This window comes from Parambassis ranga, chromosome 8 (assembly GCF_900634625.1).
Source record: "Parambassis ranga chromosome 8, fParRan2.1, whole genome shotgun sequence".
Classification (NCBI taxonomy): domain Eukaryota; kingdom Metazoa; phylum Chordata; class Actinopteri; family Ambassidae; genus Parambassis; species Parambassis ranga.
In genome coordinates this window covers 8,448,193-8,471,711 of record NC_041029.1, presented here as the reverse complement: position 1 = coordinate 8,471,711, position 23,519 = coordinate 8,448,193, and the positions used below count along the sequence as shown (strand labels likewise).

The window sequence follows — 23,519 nt, the reverse complement described above, 5'->3', positions numbered from 1 at the left end:
AAAAATATGATTTCTGTTGGAGCCCCACAGCCCAACCAGTGGTGAGATAATGAATGATAGCAGTGTCAGCCAATAAGCAGCGAGAAGACCGGAACATAGGCCAATCAGATGTTCGGAAGGTGGTGTCATGTGATCTCCACATTACACAGATTGAGTTGACATTTATGGCAAAGAAACAAACATGTAAATAAAAACACAGTTTATATATATATATATATATATATATATATATATATATATATATATATATATATATATATATATATATATATATATATATATATATATATTTCTCTATGTTTCTTTTTTGCAACATTTATAAAAAAATATTTAATATATAATTGGCCAATAGACTTTAACTAATGCCTGATGGTATGGAGGGCAACAAAAATAAAATAAAATGTCTAAATATTATAAAAAATAAATTTATTAATAAATGAATAAATATGTTGGGAAGGAGGGACATTTACACATATACATTTTCAATTCATTTCATACACATACTTTGTTTGTTCTCTGTTCACCATTGGGTACTCTGTGTTATGTGTGTGTGACACATGGCCAGGCAGTAATCAGCACACACACTGTCAGGCTGTGACAGTCCAGTTACATAATAGCACTGTAACTTCATCAGTGGTTCTTAGATACAACAGAGTGTTTATGTAAGACGTGGAGTGAAGTGCAATCCTCTGGATTAATCAAGTTCAAGCTGCGTTCTCTGTGACGAGACATGGACTCAGAGCTGAGTGTGTTTTCTCTCAAAATAACAATGCGAAGTTAGGTTAGGTTGAACAATATTGAAAGATAAAACAGTGCACAAACCCTTTAAATAAAGGTGCACAGGCCTTTGTGGTACACGTAGCAGCTATATACTGCACCACTGAAAGGAAAGAATGGGATTGATCCAGATAAAAAGAAAGAGCGCATTGTCTGTGTTGGGGAGAATGCCAGAGGCCATATGTCAGGGGACAGCGTCTCCTTGTTTCTGGCTCCAGTCTGTTTTTACCCCCATGCTGCTTTGCTAACACCTCTAATGTGGTACAGACATAAGAGTTGGCATGTTGGCACTGAGTCACAACGGCTCAGGATGACTTCCTGACATCCCAGCTGTAAACAATCCCAGTCTGACTTGCGTCTGAGTTGCTCTGATCACCTTTTCAGTTGGGTGGTAGATGGATGGAGTTTCACTTGTGTTTAACCTGTGCTTACACATGAGAGTAGTATCAGTTCACACCTACAGCGCAATATTTAGCCTGTTTTGGTCTCTCTGTTTTTACATGCAAGGTAAAGGTAAAAAGTAGAGGTGTGGGTCAGAAAGTTACACATAGTGTCCTTTTTATTCACATTGCCTACATTGCCCACAATGCAACATGACTGACAACAGGTGATGCAGTCATGCCTTATGAGACTGTTTTTTTCTCCCTTGCAGGACGTGTTGCATCACATTTACTACCACAGAGGCCTCTTTGAGATCACATGCACACACTGGTTAGAGAATTTGTCACTACTGCCTCCAGCAATGTATTCAAAGGTTGTACCTTTATTAGCACATACGCTTCCATGACATCACCTAATTCCTCGCAGTTCCACCCAACAGACATCTGAAAACTGCCCTGATGACTACACAGAACCACAGCGTCATTTATCATAAGACCAGTTTAAGAATGAAAAATAAAAGAAAGAGATATTTTTCATGCACATGTGATTATTTGTTGACTTATTGGGACATTTTCATAACTCCTGTTTATACATTCATATTTTACTTAAAAGCACAGGTTTATGTAACATTGTCAAACGAACCAGCAACAGACTGTCCCTTTAAATTGACTATGACTGTGCTCTATTTTTACCACTCATGGGACTTTTTCTTTTTTTAAAACATCATCTAAGGTATTTTTTGTGGACTCTTCCTGTTCACCACGGAGTTTCCACGCTTTGCCAGTCACCTCAAGTCCTGCACACCTGTTCCTTGTTTTCTCATTAAAACACAGGATATAAAAGCTCACCTGCAGCAGCCGTGCGGCCTTTTGTTTGCCGGTACACAGCACTCACTTTCTCTACCTCACTACCTTCCTCTTCACACTACTGGTTACATTGCTTTTTTGAAGCAGTAGACTAATTCAGCAATTCAGGGTGCTGCTACAGAGGCAGAAAGAAAAACAGCTTGGGGTTACGTGTCTCATTTTGCAAACTAAAGAGTGGAAAACTCTAAAGAGTGGGCCTGGAGACAGACAGATCGAGCTGTTTTTGTGGGATTTAAGTTTCAGTTGGCATTTATAGGAAAGCTCTTAAGGAGCAGCACTCTTTTCTTTATGACATTTATAATGTGCGTCTAAGGTCATCTACTCTTACTGATAAAGCAGGGGTCAGAGGTCAGGTGTGCTGTCTCTATTGGCCGACCCTTGGTTTTCTTGTTCCAAACGTCACCTCTCAGCTTAATAACTCTGACATTATGTCATGCAGAAGTAAACACAAATACACAGTGTTAATGAGCTTTTAATGGAGCCACCCTGGTCTCTGTAGGACAGAACTATAGGTTGGAGTGCCCTTTAGAATAAAAGAGGCTTTATAAAGGCACGTGACGTGGGGTTAAACAGCTTTCTAATTGGTTTACTGTTTCATGCTAGAAAGCAGGTTCCAGGTCATTTCGAATAGTTAATGGTAGGCATGTATTTTCATAAATATATATATATATATATATATATATATATATATATATATATATATATATATAAAAAAAATCACATTGATGCAGCAACATAAAGACTAATTGTCACTTTAAATATGTATATTTATTATTATTAATAAATATTGCTCCTTTCTGTGCCTATTTACATTTAGATGAACAGATAACTACCTGCATTATGACAACACCGGTGCAACAACATGAGAAAAAAATTAAGCATTGATGTGAGGAGCTTTGTGGCTTCTGTTTTACACAGCTTAACCAGCTGAGCCTCTCCATGCTGGAACACATGGTGCTGCTTCTAGCTGAGGATTACTGCGCTCGCACCTCACAGGCAGACATGTTTTGATCGTACTACAGCAAATCAATCAGAATCTTTGTTTAAAAATCATTCTTGCGGTCGTCATTACAGATTTTAATATTTTTTTTCCAATTTAGTTTTACATGTCTGACACTGTAGCAGCAAAAGGATCCCTACATCCACAGTATTGCAGCTGTTTCTGACCAATGTGTGTGTGGAACCATTTAAAATAAATATTGGAATCCTGTCATGGTATAAAATTTACAGAACATATATATGTATATATTTCTTATATATTTCAATGCTTTGTCTCACCTTTATCAGGACAGGGCCACATGCTATGTGCTAACATATTCTAGCATCAAATGTACCCAAACACATCTTTCAAATAAGGTCTTTGATTGACATCTTAATATATAAATATGAAAAACTTTAATGAAAAATGTTTCACTACATTAAGTTATATGTGTGATGAACACACTGGATGAAGTAGTTTCCTTGTTTATCTGGCTCACAAACATAGGTTCTAATTGCCATTTAAAATGGTAAAATAGGTTACATAATGTATTTGTACAGGTTCTTTTATGAATGAGATCCATTTACTGCACATTTCTCAGAAGCAGCAGGATTACACTGAGCTTTACACTGTGAAAGTTCTCACATCTATTTCTGTGTATGTGGCAGACGCAGTAATCAGTGTGTTGAATAATCGAAGGACAGGGCCTGCTGCTTTACCTGTGGCCAAACTGTAGCAGCATCCTAAGTCTGATGTAATATTACTATTATTATGCATGCATTTGTTTTAGTGTAGTGGTTAAAGCAGATATTTACTGAAATAGCATGCTAGGCTAACCAGGCACCAGGTAAATGTATTCAATTCAGACCCTCTCCCTGGTCTGGCAAAACAGGTATTCAGTCTGACTTGCCTTAGAATCCAACACAAGGCTGCATGCAAGGTGAACACAGTGAATGACAAGTGAATGCATCCAAAGCAGCATTAAAAAGAAGAATATGCACCTGAGGTTATCACAACAATAACCAATGGTCAGTTGAACAGTGCTCCACTTCCTTATCAAGGCTTGTTATCATGAGCTTTATTCCTTTGTTTGCCTGTCTCTATAGACCTCAGGCAGCATATCTGCACTTGATATAAGCAACAAAGAAAACTCCTTGTATCTTAAGAGCGCCTTATCAAAACAATTGGGACGAACAAACACACTCCTGAGGCCTGCAGGTGGAGCTCTGATTCGATTAGAAGGTTGTGTCTTCCTGTTGTGTGTGAGTGTGTGTGTGTGTTTCTGTGGTGATTAAAGACACACTTATCAGAATAAGAATCTAGACCTGGCAGGTCAGGAGCTTCTGTCTACCTCCTTGGCACCCATCACACTTCCTGGAGTTGTGTAATTCGTCCAGACCTAAATAAACATTGAACATTAATCCCTGAATGGCAGCCAGTGATGAGCAATATACCTTTGATTTCAATAAAGTGGAGATACTGGATGTGTCTTCAGGTGTAAAGTCCACCTAGTGTTCCACATAGGCACTTGTTTGTCTTATGTTTTCCTTACACTAACCTTAATCGTTAAACCCCTCTTTCCACAATGTCTGTCAACACAACACAAGCAGAAATGCCCTCTTTATTCCCTGTGCTTTATCAGTTGTGACATTTCCTTTGCAGAGCAGACTGCAGGCTTTGGCTTGAGGGCCTTGAGATAAAGAGGGATTTCAGTACACAGCACTTAAAGACACCAGCACATGTCATTCTCCCCTTACCGTCCAAGCCCGATCCTGTGTAGGTCAAAACCTAGCATTGTCCCCGCAAAAAAAAAAAACACACAAAAAATGAACAAAGAAATGCAAAAAGAAAATTATGTACAAAAAAAGTATATACAAGTCCTGTGGAGTCCGACTCAGACCATCGTGCTTTTCTTCTCCCTAAAGTCCGAGTGTGATGGCTCGTGATAGGTTGTGATCATGTTTGCTGTGTCCCATCGTCCCACGGGGGCCGGAGAGCTCTGCATCACCACCAACCTGATGGGAGACTGAGTCGGCTGTGGATCCGGGGCGTACTCCTTGGTGGGATCTTTGCCCCTGCAGTCATACATGATGCAAGATATCAGGAAGACCAGGAGTAAGATAACGTAGCTAGCGATGAGGATGCAAAGGTTCAAAGTGACAGGATCAATCTCCTGGTAGTTTTCCAGAAAGCCCATGGTGCTCGCTTCATGCTGGGTGGCCCTGAAGGCCTCCAAGAACCAGCACCTCAGAGGACAGGAAGGCAGAAGGTATCAACGGTGCAGAGTGAGACACAAGCCTGGTGACAGCAGGGCTTTCTCTCTATCCTCTTCAATCTGTCCTCTCTGCCGCCCTCACCCACACGCTCCCTCCCTCCCTCCATCCTCTCTACCTCGCTTCTCTCTCCCACCTCTGTGTTTCAGATGAGCGCCGTGGATATGTGGCTTTGCGGTAAAAATACTTTAATCCAGCACCACTCCTCTAACCTGGAATTTCTGCGATCAATGCATGACTTTATTAACTCAAGCTTTGTTCAGCATCTGTGACAGACTCTGTGTTACATCATCATCTGAGAGCAAGTGAACATTTAATTACTGTGTATGTGACGTATGTGAGTGCATGTTCGTGTGTGTGTGTGTGTGTGGTGTAATCTTAATCTTGATTGTGAGTGGGGATTGACAGAGGAAGCCATCTGGCTAAATAGAGGCAGGAGAGTACCAGTAAATAAAAGCCACTCAGGACATGCTAAGATGCTAACTGGTGAGCACACAGGCAGACAGAGCGAGGGTGGAAGACTTTCTTAAACATGTCTATTTAATTTTCTCAAACATTAAATCCAGACAGATTACGGCACGCTTTGTCCTCTGTTTGTCGGACTCCTCCTCTTTGTCACCTATCAGGAAATCAGGAAATGGGATTATCACTGGTAGGAAAAGCAAAGCTGTGCCAATACATGACAATATGCTGCATGTGTGCAGAGGAAAGGAATGACAGTCTAGTTTACTTGGAAGTTTCTTTTTTAACTGTTGTGGTGCAGATTTTTTTTCATTAGGGCTGAACAGCAGAGGGCAGCAGAGAAGAGGAAGAGGAAGAAGAGGAGACAAGAAAAATGTAGCACAAACTTGTGCTGAAATTGTGACATAAAAACAATGTTTTATGTGCATTTCCTTCAACATTAGGTCCACTGAAAGCTGAGGTCAAAGGTCAAATTGTGTCTTGAGAAGAATTTCTTCTTCTGTCTAAAACTCTGAAATCTGCTTCACCTGTTAAATGTTTTTTCAGTTTGCATCCTGCAAAAAATTAATTCATCTCAAGTCATTAAGACACTGGAAGCAGCAGATGTTGGCCTTAAGAAAAGAAAATACCTCCAGTATTTACTTCATATTTTGCACTTTTGTATACAAAGGTTTCTGTCTTCGCTCATAAAACATGAAAACTTCACTGGCTACACACAACATAAACAGGGGGAGCGTGAAATCAGGCACTAATCCGCTCCAGTTCTCCTGCAGGACAACCTCATGATGTTTCCTGCCTCCCTGGTGTAACCATGAGGGTGAGCAACAGATGTACACATCTGCACAGCGCCTGATGACCTCATTCCTCTCTTGTAATCCCTCTATATGCTCAGGAAACCGATGCCAGAGGCGAAAGGCTTGACCCCGATCCTGCTCCCTCCCCACCACCCTCCCTCGTCCCTTAGGATGGAAACTGAGGGCCGAGGAATCATCTATCTGTGTGAAACGATGACCCTCCGTGCGTCACCGCTCCAGAAGTTAGCATCTGGAAAAAGTCAAAGTGTGGCGTGTGTGCTGGAGGCGTCATTTCCACATCGCTGGATGTCACAATCTCACTGGAGAACGATCAGGACACTGAGAACAGCAACACATGACATAAATCTGAATTAACCCCTTTATCATTCAAGCCACATAATTCTCTTTCATGGATAATAAATGGTTCATAAATATAATATATGATGATAAAAGAGGCTGCAGATGATATGTTACACGTCTGGGATGACACAAAAGAAGAGCTATGTGATGTAACTGTCTGTTTGCACTGTTTGAAGCAGAGAAATCAAACAGTAAATTTCAATATGGAAATTCTCTTGGACATGATCTGCTACTAATTTATGATTTTATAGCACCAGATGTATGCTACTATAAAAATATCCACAGTACTTTCCCTGTCTTGCAAATATAAACACTGTGCTGTAAAGTAAAATTATATTTTTACACCCTAATATTAAGCAAATAAAGTGAATTTTTTCAAAGAATGATTCAGTAGAGTTTTACTCTTGGCAGCCTGGGATTGTTCAATATCCTGAGAGGGGCTCTAAGGCGTAATAGGATGTTTCTGTTTCATGAATTGCCATAAAAACAAGTCAGAATTTTATTTATTTATTTTTTAAAATATAAGGTCAAAGGAAAGAAAAAATTTGAGCTCTAAAACCATGTCAGAGGAAGAGACATGTTTCTGTCCTGGGGATGTTTGTGGAATGATTAGCCCCAGAGGATGTAATAGGTTTGTCTGTGTGTGTGTGTGTGTTTGTGTGTGTACACACTGGGCCTCTCGGGTGGAGTTTCTCCCCTGCTCATATCTTGGAGATAGATCTTCCCCAGCGCCAGACTCTGGTGCCAGGGAGTCCGACAGCTTCAGTGGGACCTGGAGACAGACGGACAGTGGGGAGAGAGAGAGAGAGAGAGAGGTGGGAGAGGGTTGTGTTGACAAATCCTGCAAAAGGGGCACTTCAGGGCGTCAGTGAGGCCACAACAGGTTGTTTGTTCATTTTCACTGTGTGTCCCCCAAACCACCACCACCAAAACCACCCCCATAGCGACGCTCACCCCTGTTTTCCCCACCATCAACCATCCTAAACACAAATGAGGAGTGAGAATCTCTGACCTCCTGACCTTATGAAGTGAACTTACACAGAGGAAACATTTGCTGTCTGACACCGTGTGAATGATACACGCTAAATAAATGACTCCTGCAAGAAATATTAGAAAGGTTGTGTTGCTTCCAGTGTTCTTAATTGTTCTAATTGAAACCCCTCGTGTGAGAATTGTTCTGCCATGGATCAAAAGGGAAAGTTACTCTTGCAAAAGCTCAGATTACCAACATAGAGAAACGTTACACAACAAAAGCATTCTGGTTTCACCCTCTCAGTCTTTTTTAATGGGAATCAGCTCAGTCTACTTTACTAGGCCAAAGGTTTGAAAGTTTTTTGTTCAGCCTGCAGGGCAGAGGGCAGCCGGGGGAGGGGGGAGGGAGGTGATGAGGAGGGCGAACGTGATCCTCCGTCTCCCTTTGTGTCTTCAGTCTGAGTTACTGCAGAGATGTTCCATGAGGTCAGCAAGGAGGTGCTGTTACACAACCGGGGAGACAGCTGAGGGAAGCTCCTGCTGTGCCGCTAACTCGGAAAACAGCGCACGGATCCGAAGCCTGACAATGTGGCACTCATGTGTTCTGAACATGAAGATTCTTTAACTTTAGATGTTTTAAAGACTGGTAAAATGATTTTTTTTCTCTTCGTATGACTTTGAATTCAGTCTGCAAAAGGCAATAAATTGCGGGTTTTATATTATTGTGTGAGTTTTCTTTGGTTATTTGTAACAGCAGAAATTTAAATGCTATATAGTATATATAGTATATAAGTATATAAACACTTCAACACATTCTAAATCCTGTTGTAGATGTGAGGTGTTTCAGAGGTGAAGCAGATCCATATTTCTCTTTAAAAAACGGGGACACTAAGTCTTTGTCATACCAAAAAACTTGGTGTTAAAATGCCAGACGGGCTCAGTTTTCTATCCCTGATGAAGACGGCTGGTGGAGGTCGCACCTCTGAAGCAGCAGCAGTGGGTGACGGCCCGAGGATCCTGAAGATCTGATAAAAGCCCACAGAGAGCCCTTTCCTTCCTGACTTGGTGGACTGTTTGTGTTAGAGCGTTGTGTGCGTCTCTTCTTCTGGGTGTGGGAACCTGCTCCTCCCAGAGTTCATGGTTTCCTCTCACCAAGGACCCACCACCAGCTTGTGTGTCACCCCCCCCCCCCCCACCCTCACCCCCTCAGACTGACTGGGGAATCTTTCTTTTCCCTCTCATAGTATGTCTCTGTGATTAATAACACAACTTTAAATTCATGTGTTTAGAATTCACACCCAGTTTAAATCAGCGGGGAGCTGTAAAAAAACAGGCCCATCAGTATGTCATCACAACGGCTTGTATGCTTTCCCCCAGGCAGCATTCAGAGGAATGTCCACAACTGATAAAACCAAAAAACCTCATCAAAGCACACACACACACACATCCCCTGCTGATTGTTTCAGGAGGATGGATGAGTCTTATTCTCTTCAGGGTGGTCCAACATGAAGACTCTATTATCACATTAGCTTGTTGCTGAAAAACTCCAAGACATTTTGCGTCATGTTGCTCAGAGTTGAGCATCCCTATAATGACGAACAAGAGGCTAATGAAATTAGATCCTTCAGCGCAGCCTCTCCAGCATCAGATTTCACTGTTTAATACCATCACCGCAACACTAGATGGGTGTTTACTGCAGTACTTTAGGATTGTACTTTCTTTTTTCTTATTTTAAAGCCAAAATTTAAAGCTAAACATGCAACCAAACAATGGCTTAAAGTTAATCAGGAAGTGCAAACAAGAACATTTGTCACAGTTGCCAGAAGTTATAAAGTGATACCCAATGTAAGAAGAAAAAAAAGTAAAGCCTGATCTGAGTGCAGGGTGAGGCCTCAATGTAAATTAGAAAAAGCACACATAGCTTCAGGCGGTAAATGAAGCATGTTGGAAACAGATGTGGGAGAGCTTGCATGTCACACTGCCACACAGATATAGATAAAAGGAGTTTTTAAGTCCACAAGTCATAACACTGCACTTCGGAAACAGTTTGGGGTTCATGCTGGAGCTCCACAAGGCCCGAAGCAGGAAAGTTTCTGCTCAGCTGTTCACATGAAAAAGGAAGAAGCTCCTTCCCATGACATCACTGTGTTTGTTGAATGACCTCTGCAGGCAGACACACCTTCTCATTTCCTCCCTGAGCCATTGAAATTATTTACCTCATCGGACAGACCAAGAAAGTAGTTTATTTCTGTCAAAAGGGTTTAAAACAAAGCTGAAAAATGCAGAGTTATTCTTCACTTTGACTGCTGTGTTTTGTGAGCAGTAGGCACAGACATGTATTGCACTGATGCTAAACAAGAATGCTACAATTAGCATCATTCCTTAATCTTATCCCCTTATCTCTTTTTTTATGCCAATCCAGATTAAAGATAAAACTTAAAAAATGGGTGATGTTACGTGCCGGTATTAGTTGTAGTGTGTGTCTCTGCTCTCTGTCCAGGTATCATGTGCACTTCCGGTGAACCAAGTGGATCGCTAACAGCTGATTCCACTTGGTTCTAGCATGCCTATATCAACTGGTGGTGTGCATGTGGCTGAGGCCAGTGGGCCAGCTTGTGGGCATGTATGTGACATGTCTCTTCTCCGTCCAGTGGGAAGAGAACAAGATGATCAGTACTGATCCGTTGAGTTTTGCTTTTGTGTTTGCTTTGCCGTCTATTTTATTGAGGAGGTATGATGTGCAGTCGGCGTTTCCGTCTCCTGTCTCTTCCTCAGGCCCGGGTAACATTATTGTTGCTTCCCCTCATCCCCTGGACTAACCCGTGAAAACAAAACAGGTCGCAGTGTCAGAGGGATCTGAACCTCGGACTCGTGTTCCATAGCATAAACATAACCGTCTGGATTAGGCTAAATCACCAAATGTGGCGTTTATCTGGAGGACATGGTGCTTTTGACCATCCGTAGAGTCATCCCTTAGTCAAATCTGAGCACACAGACATAATATTCTATTTTACAAAGGCCTAAACTATCATTTAAAGGTAGGGTAGGAGATTTTGAAAACTCAGTGAGAGTCAGCCAGATTTTGAAAGTAAACACACGCCCCTTTCGCTTGGAGTTCACCCCGAAGCAACGCCTTCCAACCTGTCCAACGTCTGTGACTTCGGCCATCATGCACGTACCTCTCTGGTGTGTGCAGAGCAGGAAGCGAGTGACAACCAGCCAATACTCCGCGCAGGGGCGCCTTGTAGGATTGGCTGATGTTTTTAACGTTTTATAGCTTCCACAGACAATTAATAATCTTTGTTTTAAAGCGAAACTGCCGAACTAATCGGTTGCTATCAAAGTGTAAAGAGAAGTTACACTAATTTAAAAAAAGTGCATCAGAAGGAAATCTCCTACCCTACCTTTAAGGCCTTCTTCTTGCGCAGCAGAGCAGATACTGTTCCCATATTATCAGCCTGTGTCGGAGCCAAGTCTTCATATAAAAAATATACAGGCGTAAACTAGCAGGACTGTTGCCACAATCCTGCAGCTACAGGCAGTTTTAGCATGTGTTTTAATCACCTTTTCCTAAATCACTTTATATAATTAGTTTCTGGCCTGTTTCATACTACTGCCATGAAAAACGTTTAGCAAAATGTGGCCACACTCCTCCAAAACTGCATCATATGCGACCAATGACGCACTTTTCAGTCTGTTAATGTGCTCCCTTCAGACATTTATGTAATAGGCCGGCGAGCGATTTAATTCAGAGCTAATCTTTGAAAAATAAACACTCTGGGCAGCTGCAGATCAGGAACAGCTTTTCCAAAGTTACCATAAGAACATATAAATGGATGTGGAGGGATGACACGTTGGTCACGCATGCAGAAACAATCTGCATGTTAAAAGAAGAAAGATAAACCCAAGTTAAACAACGGGTCATGTTTTTCCCTCACGCATGTGGACGTGATCATCTTCGATGCGGGATGAGCAGGGTGTCAACTTTCCTTTTGTTCTTTTGTGTTCCTTCATCTGCTGCTCACCACAGACTTTAAAATGCAGACTCAGATGTGGTGCAGGATTTAGATGGGTAGATGCACTTGGAAAGTGTAACAAAGGGACGATTTAATTAGGAAGTGAAAGGTTGCAGAGCATCAGAAGGTGAAACATTAAAGAAACTACAGAAACTTTATGTGCTGTCTAAGCAGTTTACCATCACACAGATCATGGGTGTGGACTCAAGTTGATACTGATAATAAAAAAAAGAAATATGGCTCGTATACATGGCTTGCCGTGTGATGTTTTGGTCGACTTTTATTGGACATGAGTCATGCTGAGGTGGGAAATGGTCAGGAAGAGCTTTCTCTTTATTATGTGGCAGAATGAGGGCGAACCTCCCGGGCAGCACCTCTGGGGCCGAGCTTCAGGCTCTCCGAGAACCACTGGCAGCACATGAAAGAAGCGAATCAAAGAGCATGGCTTTGCAGGGGTTTCTGACCACTGGCACTGTCGCATGAAATAAAGCAGCCTGTGTCCTTCTTTTGAGCCTGTTGTTGATGCTCAAAACCAGGAAGAACAACTTGAGTAGGCTTTATAAAACATCTCTAAAACCTCTGTGATCAGGGAGCAGGTTTGACTTACCTTTATGGACTTCCTTCCTTATGGGTGTTGGACAGTGATATGACGACGATTTAGCCCAAAATGTTCTCACAGCAGTGAACTTACATGGCGTCAGACATCAACTCTCTTATCATAAGCAAAAACAGACTATCTCTGGCATCCTGAGATTATGCTGCCCTCTGTTTACCCAAGAATGACGTCCTTACCAAAAGAAATAGGACATGTAAAGTCCAGTGTTTTGGCTCCTGAGTTCAGTTCTGAAACATCTCCTCCGCCCCAAAAGTTTTTCCTTTCCCCACTGCATGCTGTTTTTGGTCTTTTTTTTTTTTTTAAACAGATCTTATCAGAGCGGTATTTGTTCCCCCTCCAGCAACAGTGACACAACCTGAGGCAAATCAATTCAAACAAGCCTAAGAGGAAAAAAAGAGGGAGAGACATTCTTCCGGAAAATGTCACCTCTGCTGGTCAGAGAGCTGTCAGGTCGGGTCTGCCTGAGCCCCTTCAAGCTCTGGCTGCACAGCTGTTTTATGAGCATGAACTGGACGGAGCAGGATGCCTGTAAACCCTGAGCTCATTATGTTTAATTGTGCTGGATTTGAACAATGTGCAATCAGTTGTGTTGAAGACTGGAATTTCACACTGTGGTTTGTTTTTCTGTTTGGAAAAGAGGGGAAAGAAAGTGAGGACTTAATCAGATTCTATTCTTCTTCTTCTTTTTTGTCTTTTTTTATTGAATCATTTTCTGTTTATGAAAACGAATCCCTTCTTGTTTATTGATAAACCCTGCAGCATGACACAGAGAAGAATGAAAACCACGTGAGGCACAAAAAGTGACGCACATAGTCCCTGCATGAGGTGCCAGCAGTGTGTAAAAGGGGGGCTGCTAAAGACGCTGCTGGAGAGCACCTGTCAAACTTCATATCAAGTCACCTGTTTTTTCCAGCTTCAGTCTGGCTTTCCTCTAACCTGACGAGCAGGGGGAGGGAGACGCCTCAACTGTGTCATGTGTCCTGTTAAATATGTTACCGACCTGATGTGGGATTCTGATGCGGAGTCCGCCCATAGCTATAATGTACATTTTTTTGTGTGTGTTGGTGACAAAGTGTGTTGTAGGATCTCCTCTGACGCAAGGAAACCATTTAGTTGTAGTGTCTGGTGTCTCAGGGACGCATAGCAACGCAAATGCTGCCTATAAATATACTTCCATGTCCAGGCTATTTAAAACCTAACAGGGTCAAACAGGAGAGTTTAACTTCCTTTTACTGCTGACAATTTATATCCTGAAATCTTGAATTATCCGCAGAGTGCCACAGAATAGATCATTATTAAAACATAAGGCTGATAAAACAGTAATAAAACTAAAAATATGTTTTTTTGCAGAGCTTATAAAATTGATCAAACTGATTATAATTTAAATAGTAGGCTTTTTACATAGAAAGATTATTTGCAGTTTATTTATTGTAAAAATGTGTTTGCCAGACACACTTTATTAGATTATTTCATATTAAGAAATCATTTTTTTGCTCAAAAAGAAATTAGAAATGAATTATTATATTATTATTATGTTAGAAATTAATCTATCCTTACTACTTAATTAAATATATTTGTCTGACCATGCTTTTATTTTGAAAAGCAGTAGTCTTGAAAGCTGTGGATTTTTCAAGACCATCAGCAGCACAAATGAAATTCCATTCACCATCATTGCTTTTGTCTTAAATTCAGTGGTGCAAACTTTAAACAGATGCTTAAATTCCCCTTCTTAAATCACCGAAAGGCAAGTATACTTGCGTGTGAAGAGTCAGGCACACCCATGTACGTCATGAGAGCACAAAAACACTTCCTTCAATTCAGCACCGAAAGCAAAGAGCTGAATGTTAATATAATAACTCATCACTTCTCCATCCCATAAACTCTGTCTGTAAGAAATACAAACTCTGACGTCAAGACACAGAATCACATTTCGCCTGGCAACATACACACAGCCACTGTGTGAGACACACTTTCAGTACACAGATGCAAAAGAGTTAAGATGACATCTCCCATCTGCAACCAGCTTGTCCTCCATTTTTTATAAGCTGCATAAACATTGGTTGTATCAGTGGCTTTAAAAAAAACATAATATTTATGAAAAATTATGACACTATCAAAACAGTTTGGAATATTGATTATTTTATTTAACCCTACGAAGTCCTGTTATCAATTAATACATGCAGATGATTACATCAAAACTACATTTTATTATTTTTTTCAAATTTGTCAAAATATTTCAATACTGATTATGATGGGTATGATGTATGAAAGTGCATCAAGAGAATACATATGGTTAAATAGTCTCTCTTTGTATATGTAATCTAGCTGCGTACCATTTTACCATAACAGGCAATTCATAACCAATGAGACTTTATAAACAGATATATATGTGCAAGTCAACTGAGGCGTGAACCCCTCTCCTCTTCTTTCCCGGCGCTTTTCATGCCCACAGTCCCTCACATTACAATCAAAGCCGCCACATCCAACAGCAGATTAATGGGAGACTTCCTCTACACTGCATCGCACAGTGGTAATTCATCTTAATTGTGGTACATTCCTTCTGGCTGCGTTCCCAGCTCGCCAGATGCTCCATGTCTGTTTGACAAATACTAAATCCCTTACAATGTCTTCAAAGCTTTGGGTTCTGGGCTTTGAGAGTCTGCGGTCTGAACTTTTTATTGGTCGGAAATCCAACACATGCTGCCTACAGCTGGTTCTCCGTCACAACACCCACCACCACCACCACCAGATCAGGCCTTTTCACACTCCAGGGTTTGCATTGTTCAGATTGATGGTTCATGTGAAAATGCTCCTATGGTTGGCCACCAAGACGGTTTGGCTCTCCCGCCGTCTCTCTTTCTTCCTCTCCATCCTCACTTTCCAGCAGACGGCGCTGGACGCTAAGAGCAAAAGTCCTGCCGAGAGCAGCACCAGGCCGAAGTAAGAGATGGTGGATCCGTGTGAGTTGAAGCTGTAAGCGACCGCGGTGACCACGATGCCTGCGATGAGGACCACCACACCGAAAGGGATGGTGCATCGATAGCAGGAGAGCTCAGCCCCACCTGTGGCTGCGGTCAGCTGGACTTCATTCACCAAGGGGATGTTCACCGTCGTCATGCCAGGGGCAGGGCGCTCAGCATTGTTGTTGGCCTTCTCGGGGGTCGCAGGTGTTCTCATGGCGTCCTTATTAGCTTCTTCTGGCATTGCAGGATTCGGCAGCCTTCTGTTAACCAACCACAGATGGCTTGATGTTATTGCCCTTTTCCCAGTCTCGTCTGCCTCAGGGTTTCCCACTCTGTGGAGAAAACACAGCACGCTTGTTGCTCAACCCTGGACTCAGCAAAAGAAAACACACCAGATGCTTTTTGTTACAATTCAACACCACTTTCTGCTTTAACAAACCCATGTAACCCCTTTGCACAATCTCAGCCGCCTCCTGACCCAGTCAGGGGAGAATGACGCAGGACCACTCAGCCCAGCGTGAGCTGAGACATTCCCTGGAGAGCGCAGGATATGACATTATGAACTGCATCGTGAAATGCAAGGAGCTTCGAAATCACCAGCAATTTCACAAGCGCTCCTCTCCCCTCCTGCTTTCCCTACACCCCACCCCACATCTGCTCCACGGAAAAGCTGTGAGTCAGGCGCTGAGTGGCAGTAAATGGGAAGCACAGTGTCACTTATACTTAATGACTGCCAGATGTCATTGAATCTTTTTTATTACAAGAAGAAAACTCTGGCTTAATGAAACGCAGGCTGACAGGCCGGGTGTCAGATGCTACACGTGAGCCAATGGCACTGATTTTGTTACCACTTAACGAGCACACAAAGAAGACTATTTTTCATCTTCATCTAATTAACACAACAAGAAACTGAAAAAAACGGATCATGATTCAGGCTCAGACACGGTCACATGACACCACAGGCTGTTTCTGTTGATGCTGTTCCTGGCTGTTGGTTTGGAGGAATCTGGCTTTTGTAGCTAATTAATAAATCAAATTATTACAATTAAACTATTTAGCTTTTAGCCAAGCAAGAATATAATAGCAACTGGAAAACAGAAGGCCACCAGAGAGCCATCAGGTCTCCACTTGTCAAAAACATAGTCCTGTATCAAGCATCAACTCGGAACTACAGTTTTAAACCTGTTACAGTAACAAAGAGCAGCTTTGAACAAGGGCAGTGGACATGTCTGTGACCACATCAGAAACGTTTCTCCAGTAAAAAATAGAATTAAAAACACTCATTTGCAACCAAGACATCAATATGCTATGAAGAAAGTTTTACTCCATCTATCTTCAGGTGTGTTTCAGTTGGTTTAAATCATGATTTTCTTTAAAATCCATCAATGTATAACTAAATCCTGAGAATACGGAGAACCTACCAGAGAGTATTTGTATTATTTTTCATAAATCTGAATCAACTTTTCAATATACTCTTGTGTGGACTGACTTAGTGAAGATCTTGAATCTTGAATTTAGAATCACTGGTAAGCATCAGGACAAATGAAGTGCTACCATTTAAAGATCAAGCAGGGGAGAAGTTCTAAGATGTGAAGCAGCCATATTTCAAAATAAAATCTGCAATATTTTAGAGAAATGTTTTAACAAACACATCATAATCAACACCTTTTATTCCCCAACTGTAAATGAACATGCCACCTCTCTTTATATATCTGCCTGGCTTCAGGTAGAAGAAACTAACCTCAAGACTATTGTAATTGGCATTGTAGTAAACCCTCTTGACAAGCTTGACCAAGGTTTGAATAGACAGAAGAAATTACCTCGGAGCCGTGTTCCATGTTTCCACAGTGTCCCCCTTCCTGCTGCAGTGAAACTTGTCTGTAACTGTGAGTGAAGCCGCTGATTAAACTTTCAGTCAGACTGGGAGTGAAAAGTCAATGGGTTTTTTTTTTCAATGTCTTTTCGGTGTCTCTCTGCCACTAGGTTGCAACAGGACTCCCATTCATGTGAGGTCCTCACGCCGGACTGCCATCCCATTCACAACAACTAGTTCAAGTATCGATGACTGCAGCGTGAAGCGAAAAATGTTCAAGGAAACTGATGACATGGTGGAGATTTCAAAATAAAATGCCTGAGTTTTCCATTCATTGGAGGGGCCTATATTTTTTTCTAAACCGTAATGTTTGCTTCCCTTATTTTCGTTGTGACAATTTTAATATGTGGAAATGTATGAATAGCAAGCTGAGTATTAAATACACCAAATGACTCGACTGCAGGCTTTTATTTTGAAAGCGGTTCCCGGAAGTGCTGAGTGTGAGGCTCCTTCTGACGGCCAGCTGTATGAAGGAAGCTCGTCAGAGCCGTCATGTCGCTGCAGTTTACGGATGAGGAGTTCCACAACGCCTGGAAGGAGCTGGATGAGCCGCAGCTGGAGGGAGGATGGGAGCTCTTCACCGAGACGATGGGGGTGAAAATCTACCGGCTCTATGACAAGGTAGGAGTGAAAACTGCTGCTCCTGCAGAAGGAAATATGACGAGCACAGAGTGATACATGACTTTGTATGGGCTGAGCAGAGCCTGCAGCATCGTTAGCTTACTGTATTTTTTTAACCAATGCGTGGCACAAAATGTTAGCAACAAACATACGAAACATCAGCAGTGACGGCCTAGTAGTGGCAGGCGTCGGAAATACCCGGTGACTGAGCGACAGTGTGTTGTTCTTGACGGCCACACCAGACTCCATTTATGAATGTGTTGGTTCACACGTTGCCTCTCCTTTGCACGCATGTACACACAACACAACATCAATTAACACATGTTATGACATGAGAAGTATTCTTCTTTTAATTCGGCATACACAGGTCACATGCAGGCAGCCATTGTTATTCATTTATTATAGAAAGTACAGGCTACAGTATTCTGCCCGGGGAGTTATGTGCTGCACTATTTAATTCACTTCAAACAGACATTAAATAGGTGTTTTTCTGAATGGAGTTTGGAATGACATGTTTGTCTTATACTTGTCTTTTTTGTTTGTCCATGAGAAAGACCTGATCTGAACCCGGAATTTTAAATCAAATCCAGGTCACTTACAGACAGTGAGAAAGGGTGTAGTAGTGCAGACTGGCTCTAATCAGAGTTGTGTGGTTTGGGATTAGTTCCACTCTGTGGGGTGTGGCCTGCGTTTGTTTGAGAGAGAACTTTCATGTGCTGTTTGCAGGAAACTGGACTTTATGAGTACAAAGTCTTTGGTGTTCTCACCACCTGCACCCCAGAGCTGTGTGCAGATGTCTACATGGACTTGACGTATCGGAAACACTGGGATACATATGTGAAAGGTAAAAAAAACAAAAAAAAACCCACTCAGACAAGCCACAGTCCTTTATCCCAGCTTTTCATCCTGAGCTTTAATCGTCATCTACCTGACATATATAGGCAAGTTTATACATTAAATTAACCCTTTTTCTTATCCTTGCTTTCATCCACATCGACAGTAAACAACAGGTAACTTGATGTAGTCTCATTGTGGAAAATCTACATAGAAATTGTTGAGATTGTTGTGGTAGTTCGAGTAGCTTTAGAATAAATTGTGGTGTCAGATTAGGGCTTTTTCATCTTTTACTCCCTGTGAGTCAGAACAATCCATGTAATCTCTCAATTTACAGATTATAGTCTAATTAACACTTTTGTTTTGAATACGTTTTGTGTAAAATTGTCTCATCTTCCTTCTATTCAGAGCTGTATGAGAAAGACTTTGAGGGACAATCAGCGATCTACTGGGAAGTCAAATACCCGTTCCCTCTGTCGAACAGAGATGTATCCTTCCAACACAGAAATGTTCACAGACAAACAAATGTTGTCAAAAGAGCTGAACATCTGTTTTACAGATTTATACTCCCTGACAGTTTATTCCTCAGTATGTGTATGTGCGGGAGCGGAGGGACCTGGATGTGGACGGCAGAAAGATCTGGGTGATCCTGGCCAGAAGCTCTGTACAGACGCCATGTGCAGAGAAGAGCGGCGTGCTGCGGGTCAAAGACTACAAGCAGAGTGTCGCCATGGAGAGCGACGGAGCCACTGGAACTAAAGGTCAGAGACGATGATGGAATTTAACATGCGTTACAACATTTGTTGAAATCAGTCATTTGAAATCATTTGTCTTTCAGTTTTCATGAACTACTTCGACAACCCTGGTGGTATGATTCCTACGTGGCTGGTGAACTGGGCCGCCAAGGTCAGTAGATATGTCAATAAATATTCAGAGATTTACATTATAAAAATAACATTTGAACCTGATCAACCTGTTAAGTGCGGGGTGCTGAACCTTCCTCTGCAGACAGGTCACTCAGTATTGGGTGGCGTTGTATTGCAAAGGTCGGCGGAGCCTATTGCATGTTAGCGTTTGTGTGACTCAGACAAACTGATTTGTTCCTTCTGACCTCTTGAACCTCGGCTCTCTTCTGCTTTCCATCATTTGTTATTACAAATTTCAGCCATACGTTGAGTGACATCTTGTAAAAAAAACCTGTTCCAACCAGCACATCACAACCTCTTAAATGCACCCATGTTCTTTGTTGATCTGTTGAAACACACCTTTGATGAGAGTGTTAACAGGGTTCAGTCCTCTCAGAGCTCTGCCTGCCTGGTGTTTTTCCATCTTTATTGATTGCAGATGTACAGTTCCTCTCTCTTATGTTGTGTTATCTTGGCACATGTGCCCTAACTGATACAAATACTCTCCATGTGTATGCTTTTTCTTTAAACAGAGCGGGGTGCCAGGCTTTTTAACAGACATGCAGAAGGCCTGCAGCAATTATAAAAACTACTGCGAGAAGAAATAAATGCAACCGGCAGGAAAGTGGCTCAAGGGCTTGAATGTTTGCTGGTTTGTTGTTGTTTCAGTTTTGGGAGGTGTTAAATGTGAAATTATAATCTGACTTTTGTGTATGGGGTGAATGTGGCATGGTGTGAGCTGCTACTTATTGATGTAGCACACTGTTGACTCAGGCATGATGCGCATGAACGGCCGCCCTCATTCAAAAGGCCAGTGCGAGTCAATTCTGTTCCATTGTGCTGTGTATTGTCCTGTTTGTGCAATCTCTATCAGCTCCGGCACTTCATTCAGGATTATAGGAGCTTTTATAGTATATTTTAAATCAGGTGTTAATGACACCCTATCTGGTGAAACATGTTGCATCTTCTTGTAAAATGAGGTTAATGATGATCATTTTAATCATTTTTTGATTTATTGTTTTGATTACACTGGGATGTTCTTATTGTTTATTTGAATGCACTGGAAATCTCTTTTTGTGTTACAATGAAATCACTTATGCAACAGTGCCAGTGGTTTAAAGGCACAATTTGATCTCAGATGCTGCATTAATTTTAAATGTACATCAGCACCTCTGTGCTCCTGTTGATACAGGTGAATGTGGTTTGGTCTGATCATGAATAGCCTATTACTATGTAATATGTCCGTGTTATTGACACAAATAAACTTTGGAATTTATGGATGTAAACTCTCTTGTATTACACAGTTTCCTTATGAACTCAAAGCACCAGGTCTATTGTTTTTGTTTAAGGATTTATGAGGAAGTAAAACCTGTTATACGTTAAATGGTACAGAGCTGGATACACAACTGTATAAAATGAGGAATTGAAACAAAAAAAAACATAATAGCATAACTGGTGTTTTTAAATGTTGTTAACATTGATAAATCACAATACATATATATAAAATCAACATTATGACCAAATGTTTATTGTGATCATAATGTTTAAACACAATAAATACAACCATAAAACAGGTTTATTTCTATTATTGTAAGTAGTAGCACATAGTGGTGACAGCACCTGTCACGGAAACTCATTTCTGCGCAGTGCGCATGCGCTTGCCCACAGCGTTTCCTGGCCAGGAGGAGGTGCTGCTTCCGCTTCTTCAGGTAAGAAGCTCAACAAAAAACTTTTATTTTCTTCAATTACAGTCTTCACTAAACAATAAGCTGAATAGAAAGGTCAGCCTCATGAGCTTGCTTTTTGCTAGTTTAAACCTTTACTTTAGCAAGCTAGCAAAGCCACGTGTTGCTGCTATATAGTGGCTAATTGATTAGCTATACCTGGCCGCAGGTTTGTGTTTGTCAATAAACACACCATGAAAGCCTATTCAGACGATACTATTCTTTTAAAGTTCAACGTGACAAAGGTTTGCTTTGAAGACTTTATCTGCCTCAAGTTTGGTTATCACCGACAAGAGCAACATGTGTGCAAAGTTATAATCATAGCATCAAGATGGAATTTCAATACAATCACATGCACGGGATTAGCTTGACCAAACACACATTACGCTCACAATTTAATGTCTACCTAAAACATTTTGATACACAGGATAAAAACATTTGACTATGAGAGTTTTTTTCTTAGAGTTGTCCAAACATTACCTGATAAGTCAAATTTGCTAAAACATTTAGCTTGTTTTCCTGAATTGAATTGGATAAATGGTCTTTTTCTTATCCAGTTAATGGATTAACTTGTTTGTCATTTTGCATCCTTTTTTCCTGCCTAACGTTTTAATTTAAGTAAATTCATCACAAATGCTTCTCAAATAATCCATTTTCTTTTGTTTATTTGTTTTGTTAACAATGAGGTCTTTGAACATGTGTCTTTGCTCTTGGAAGTTTTTTCCATTAGAAGGCAAAGCCACCTGTTGTCAAATTAAAATACCAAATCTTTCTTCCTTGTGTTCTTACTGTGAAGGAGATGCTCTCCCATGAAATGTTTAAACTCCTGTGTGGCAGGTGTTCCTGGGACGGTGTGTTTTCTCCACCAAAAAATAGATGCAGACTGACAGATCGTGAAAGGTTGGTGTCTACATGTTTGTTGAGAATGTCTGAGAATGATATATGATTTTTGTGGTAAGCCTCTTTTCAGAAGGCTTACCACAGGAAAAAAACATGCCTGTAATCTAAGTGTGGACAGGGGTTTGTCTTGTATTATATAAAAATCCCGACCTGTAATGACATTATTTTGCATTACTGTTCTACAGAGAGGAGGAAAAATAAAAGATTCTTTTATGCACTGAATAATATAGCAACCATTTGTTAATCTGCACATTAATCTCTTATGCATAACTGCAGATTATGAATATTTAAAAATACTTGAAGCCCAGTTCTTGTTGCATCACTGGAGCTGTCCGTGGAAACAATGAATTGAAGGGTCATTTCCGTGTTGCCCCTATAATCCTTTTGATTACTCCTCAGCCACAGAGTTAGTGAAACCAGGCTAGAACCCTAACCACCACCCCCCTTCATGTTGTGACACACCTTCCCACCCCTGAAGTTTTTTTTTCTTTGTTGATGAGTCGTGAAACTGAATTGTTGGCCCAGATGTTTCCTGAGGGGAGAAAATGGTTGTGGTTTCCTATGCGGTCACTTAGTGGTTTTGGTGGGCTCCTTTGTTTTATTTTCTGTTTTGCTAAGGTGACTGTAGTTACAAAAACAAAAAAACAACCAGGAGTAAAGATATTCTTCGATATTATCTTAGACGAAAAGTGACACACTCAGCGACTATACGCAAATTGAGTCGGTATCTACTTTTAAATATCTAGGATTTTTAATTGATGGCCAGCTATCTTTTAAGGATCATATTCAATACGTTGCAAAAAACTAAAACTCCTATTATTTGGATTTTACTACAGAAACAAGGCTTGCTTCTCTTGTGAAACTGAAATCAGTGGAAACAACCTTTTTGCCTGTTGCCGAGTATGGAGATCTGTGTGTTTATCATGGGGCTCTAAGATTCATTACTGAATGTGGTCCCCTCACTCACCATTGTGTACTCTGCTCTAAAGTTAACTGGACATCCTTATATGCCTGACGCCTCAGCCATTGGTATGTATTTATTTACAAAACGATTCTGGGCATCACCCCTTCCGATCTTTCTTGTCTTTTAACAAGGAAACATGGAAGTCATAATCGCCGTTCAATGGATGTTCTGCAATTATTAGTCCCCAAAGTTCGAACTGAACTGGGCAAGAAGGCATTTAGGTTCTCAGCACCCAATGC

General features: G+C 41.2%; 2 protein-coding genes across 3 annotated transcripts; one reads left to right on the top strand and one right to left on the bottom strand.

Annotated features, from left to right (window-relative positions):
- Positions 1-14,618: 14,618 nt before the first annotated feature.
- tmem100a (transmembrane protein 100a) lies at positions 14,619-17,507 on the bottom strand. 2 transcript variants are annotated; one of them, XM_028412050.1, is made up of 2 exons: positions 17,280-17,507; positions 14,619-15,791 (listed from the first exon to the last, which is right to left on the bottom strand). In XM_028412050.1, exon 2 carries the CDS (start codon positions 15,698-15,700, stop codon positions 15,293-15,295), a length of 408 nt encoding a protein of 135 aa, XP_028267851.1. In that variant the 5' UTR covers positions 15,701-15,791; positions 17,280-17,507; the 3' UTR covers positions 14,619-15,292. The 2 variants fall into 2 exon arrangements, with proteins under 2 accessions (XP_028267851.1, XP_028267852.1); XM_028412051.1 differs by lacking the exon at positions 17,280-17,507 and adding an exon at positions 15,899-16,041.
- A 288-nt stretch (positions 17,508-17,795) lies between these two features.
- Positions 17,796-20,955, top strand: pctp (phosphatidylcholine transfer protein). Its single transcript, XM_028412437.1, has 6 exons — positions 17,796-17,953; positions 18,680-18,797; positions 19,196-19,275; positions 19,377-19,548; positions 19,626-19,693; positions 20,226-20,955. Exons 1-6 carry the CDS (start codon positions 17,825-17,827, stop codon positions 20,298-20,300), a joined length of 642 nt encoding a protein of 213 aa, XP_028268238.1. The 5' UTR covers positions 17,796-17,824; the 3' UTR covers positions 20,301-20,955.
- Positions 20,956-23,519: the final 2,564 nt, after the last annotated feature.

What these genes read in the sequence shown, in the direction of transcription:
- tmem100a (XM_028412050.1), bottom strand. Translation starts at nt 15,700, where the DNA reads ATGCCAGAAGAAGCTAATAAGGACGCCATGAGAACACCTGCGACCCCC.
- pctp (XM_028412437.1), top strand. Translation starts at nt 17,825, where the DNA reads ATGTCGCTGCAGTTTACGGATGAGGAGTTCCACAACGCCTGGAAGGAG. An exon ending in TCCCTCTGTCGAACAGAGAT is followed by an intron (nt 19,276 to 19,376) that starts GTATCCTTCCAA and finishes TTTATTCCTCAG; the next exon opens with TATGTGTATGTGCGGGAGCG. An exon ending in CGGAGCCACTGGAACTAAAG is followed by an intron (nt 19,549 to 19,625) that starts GTCAGAGACGAT and finishes TTTGTCTTTCAG; the next exon opens with TTTTCATGAACTACTTCGAC.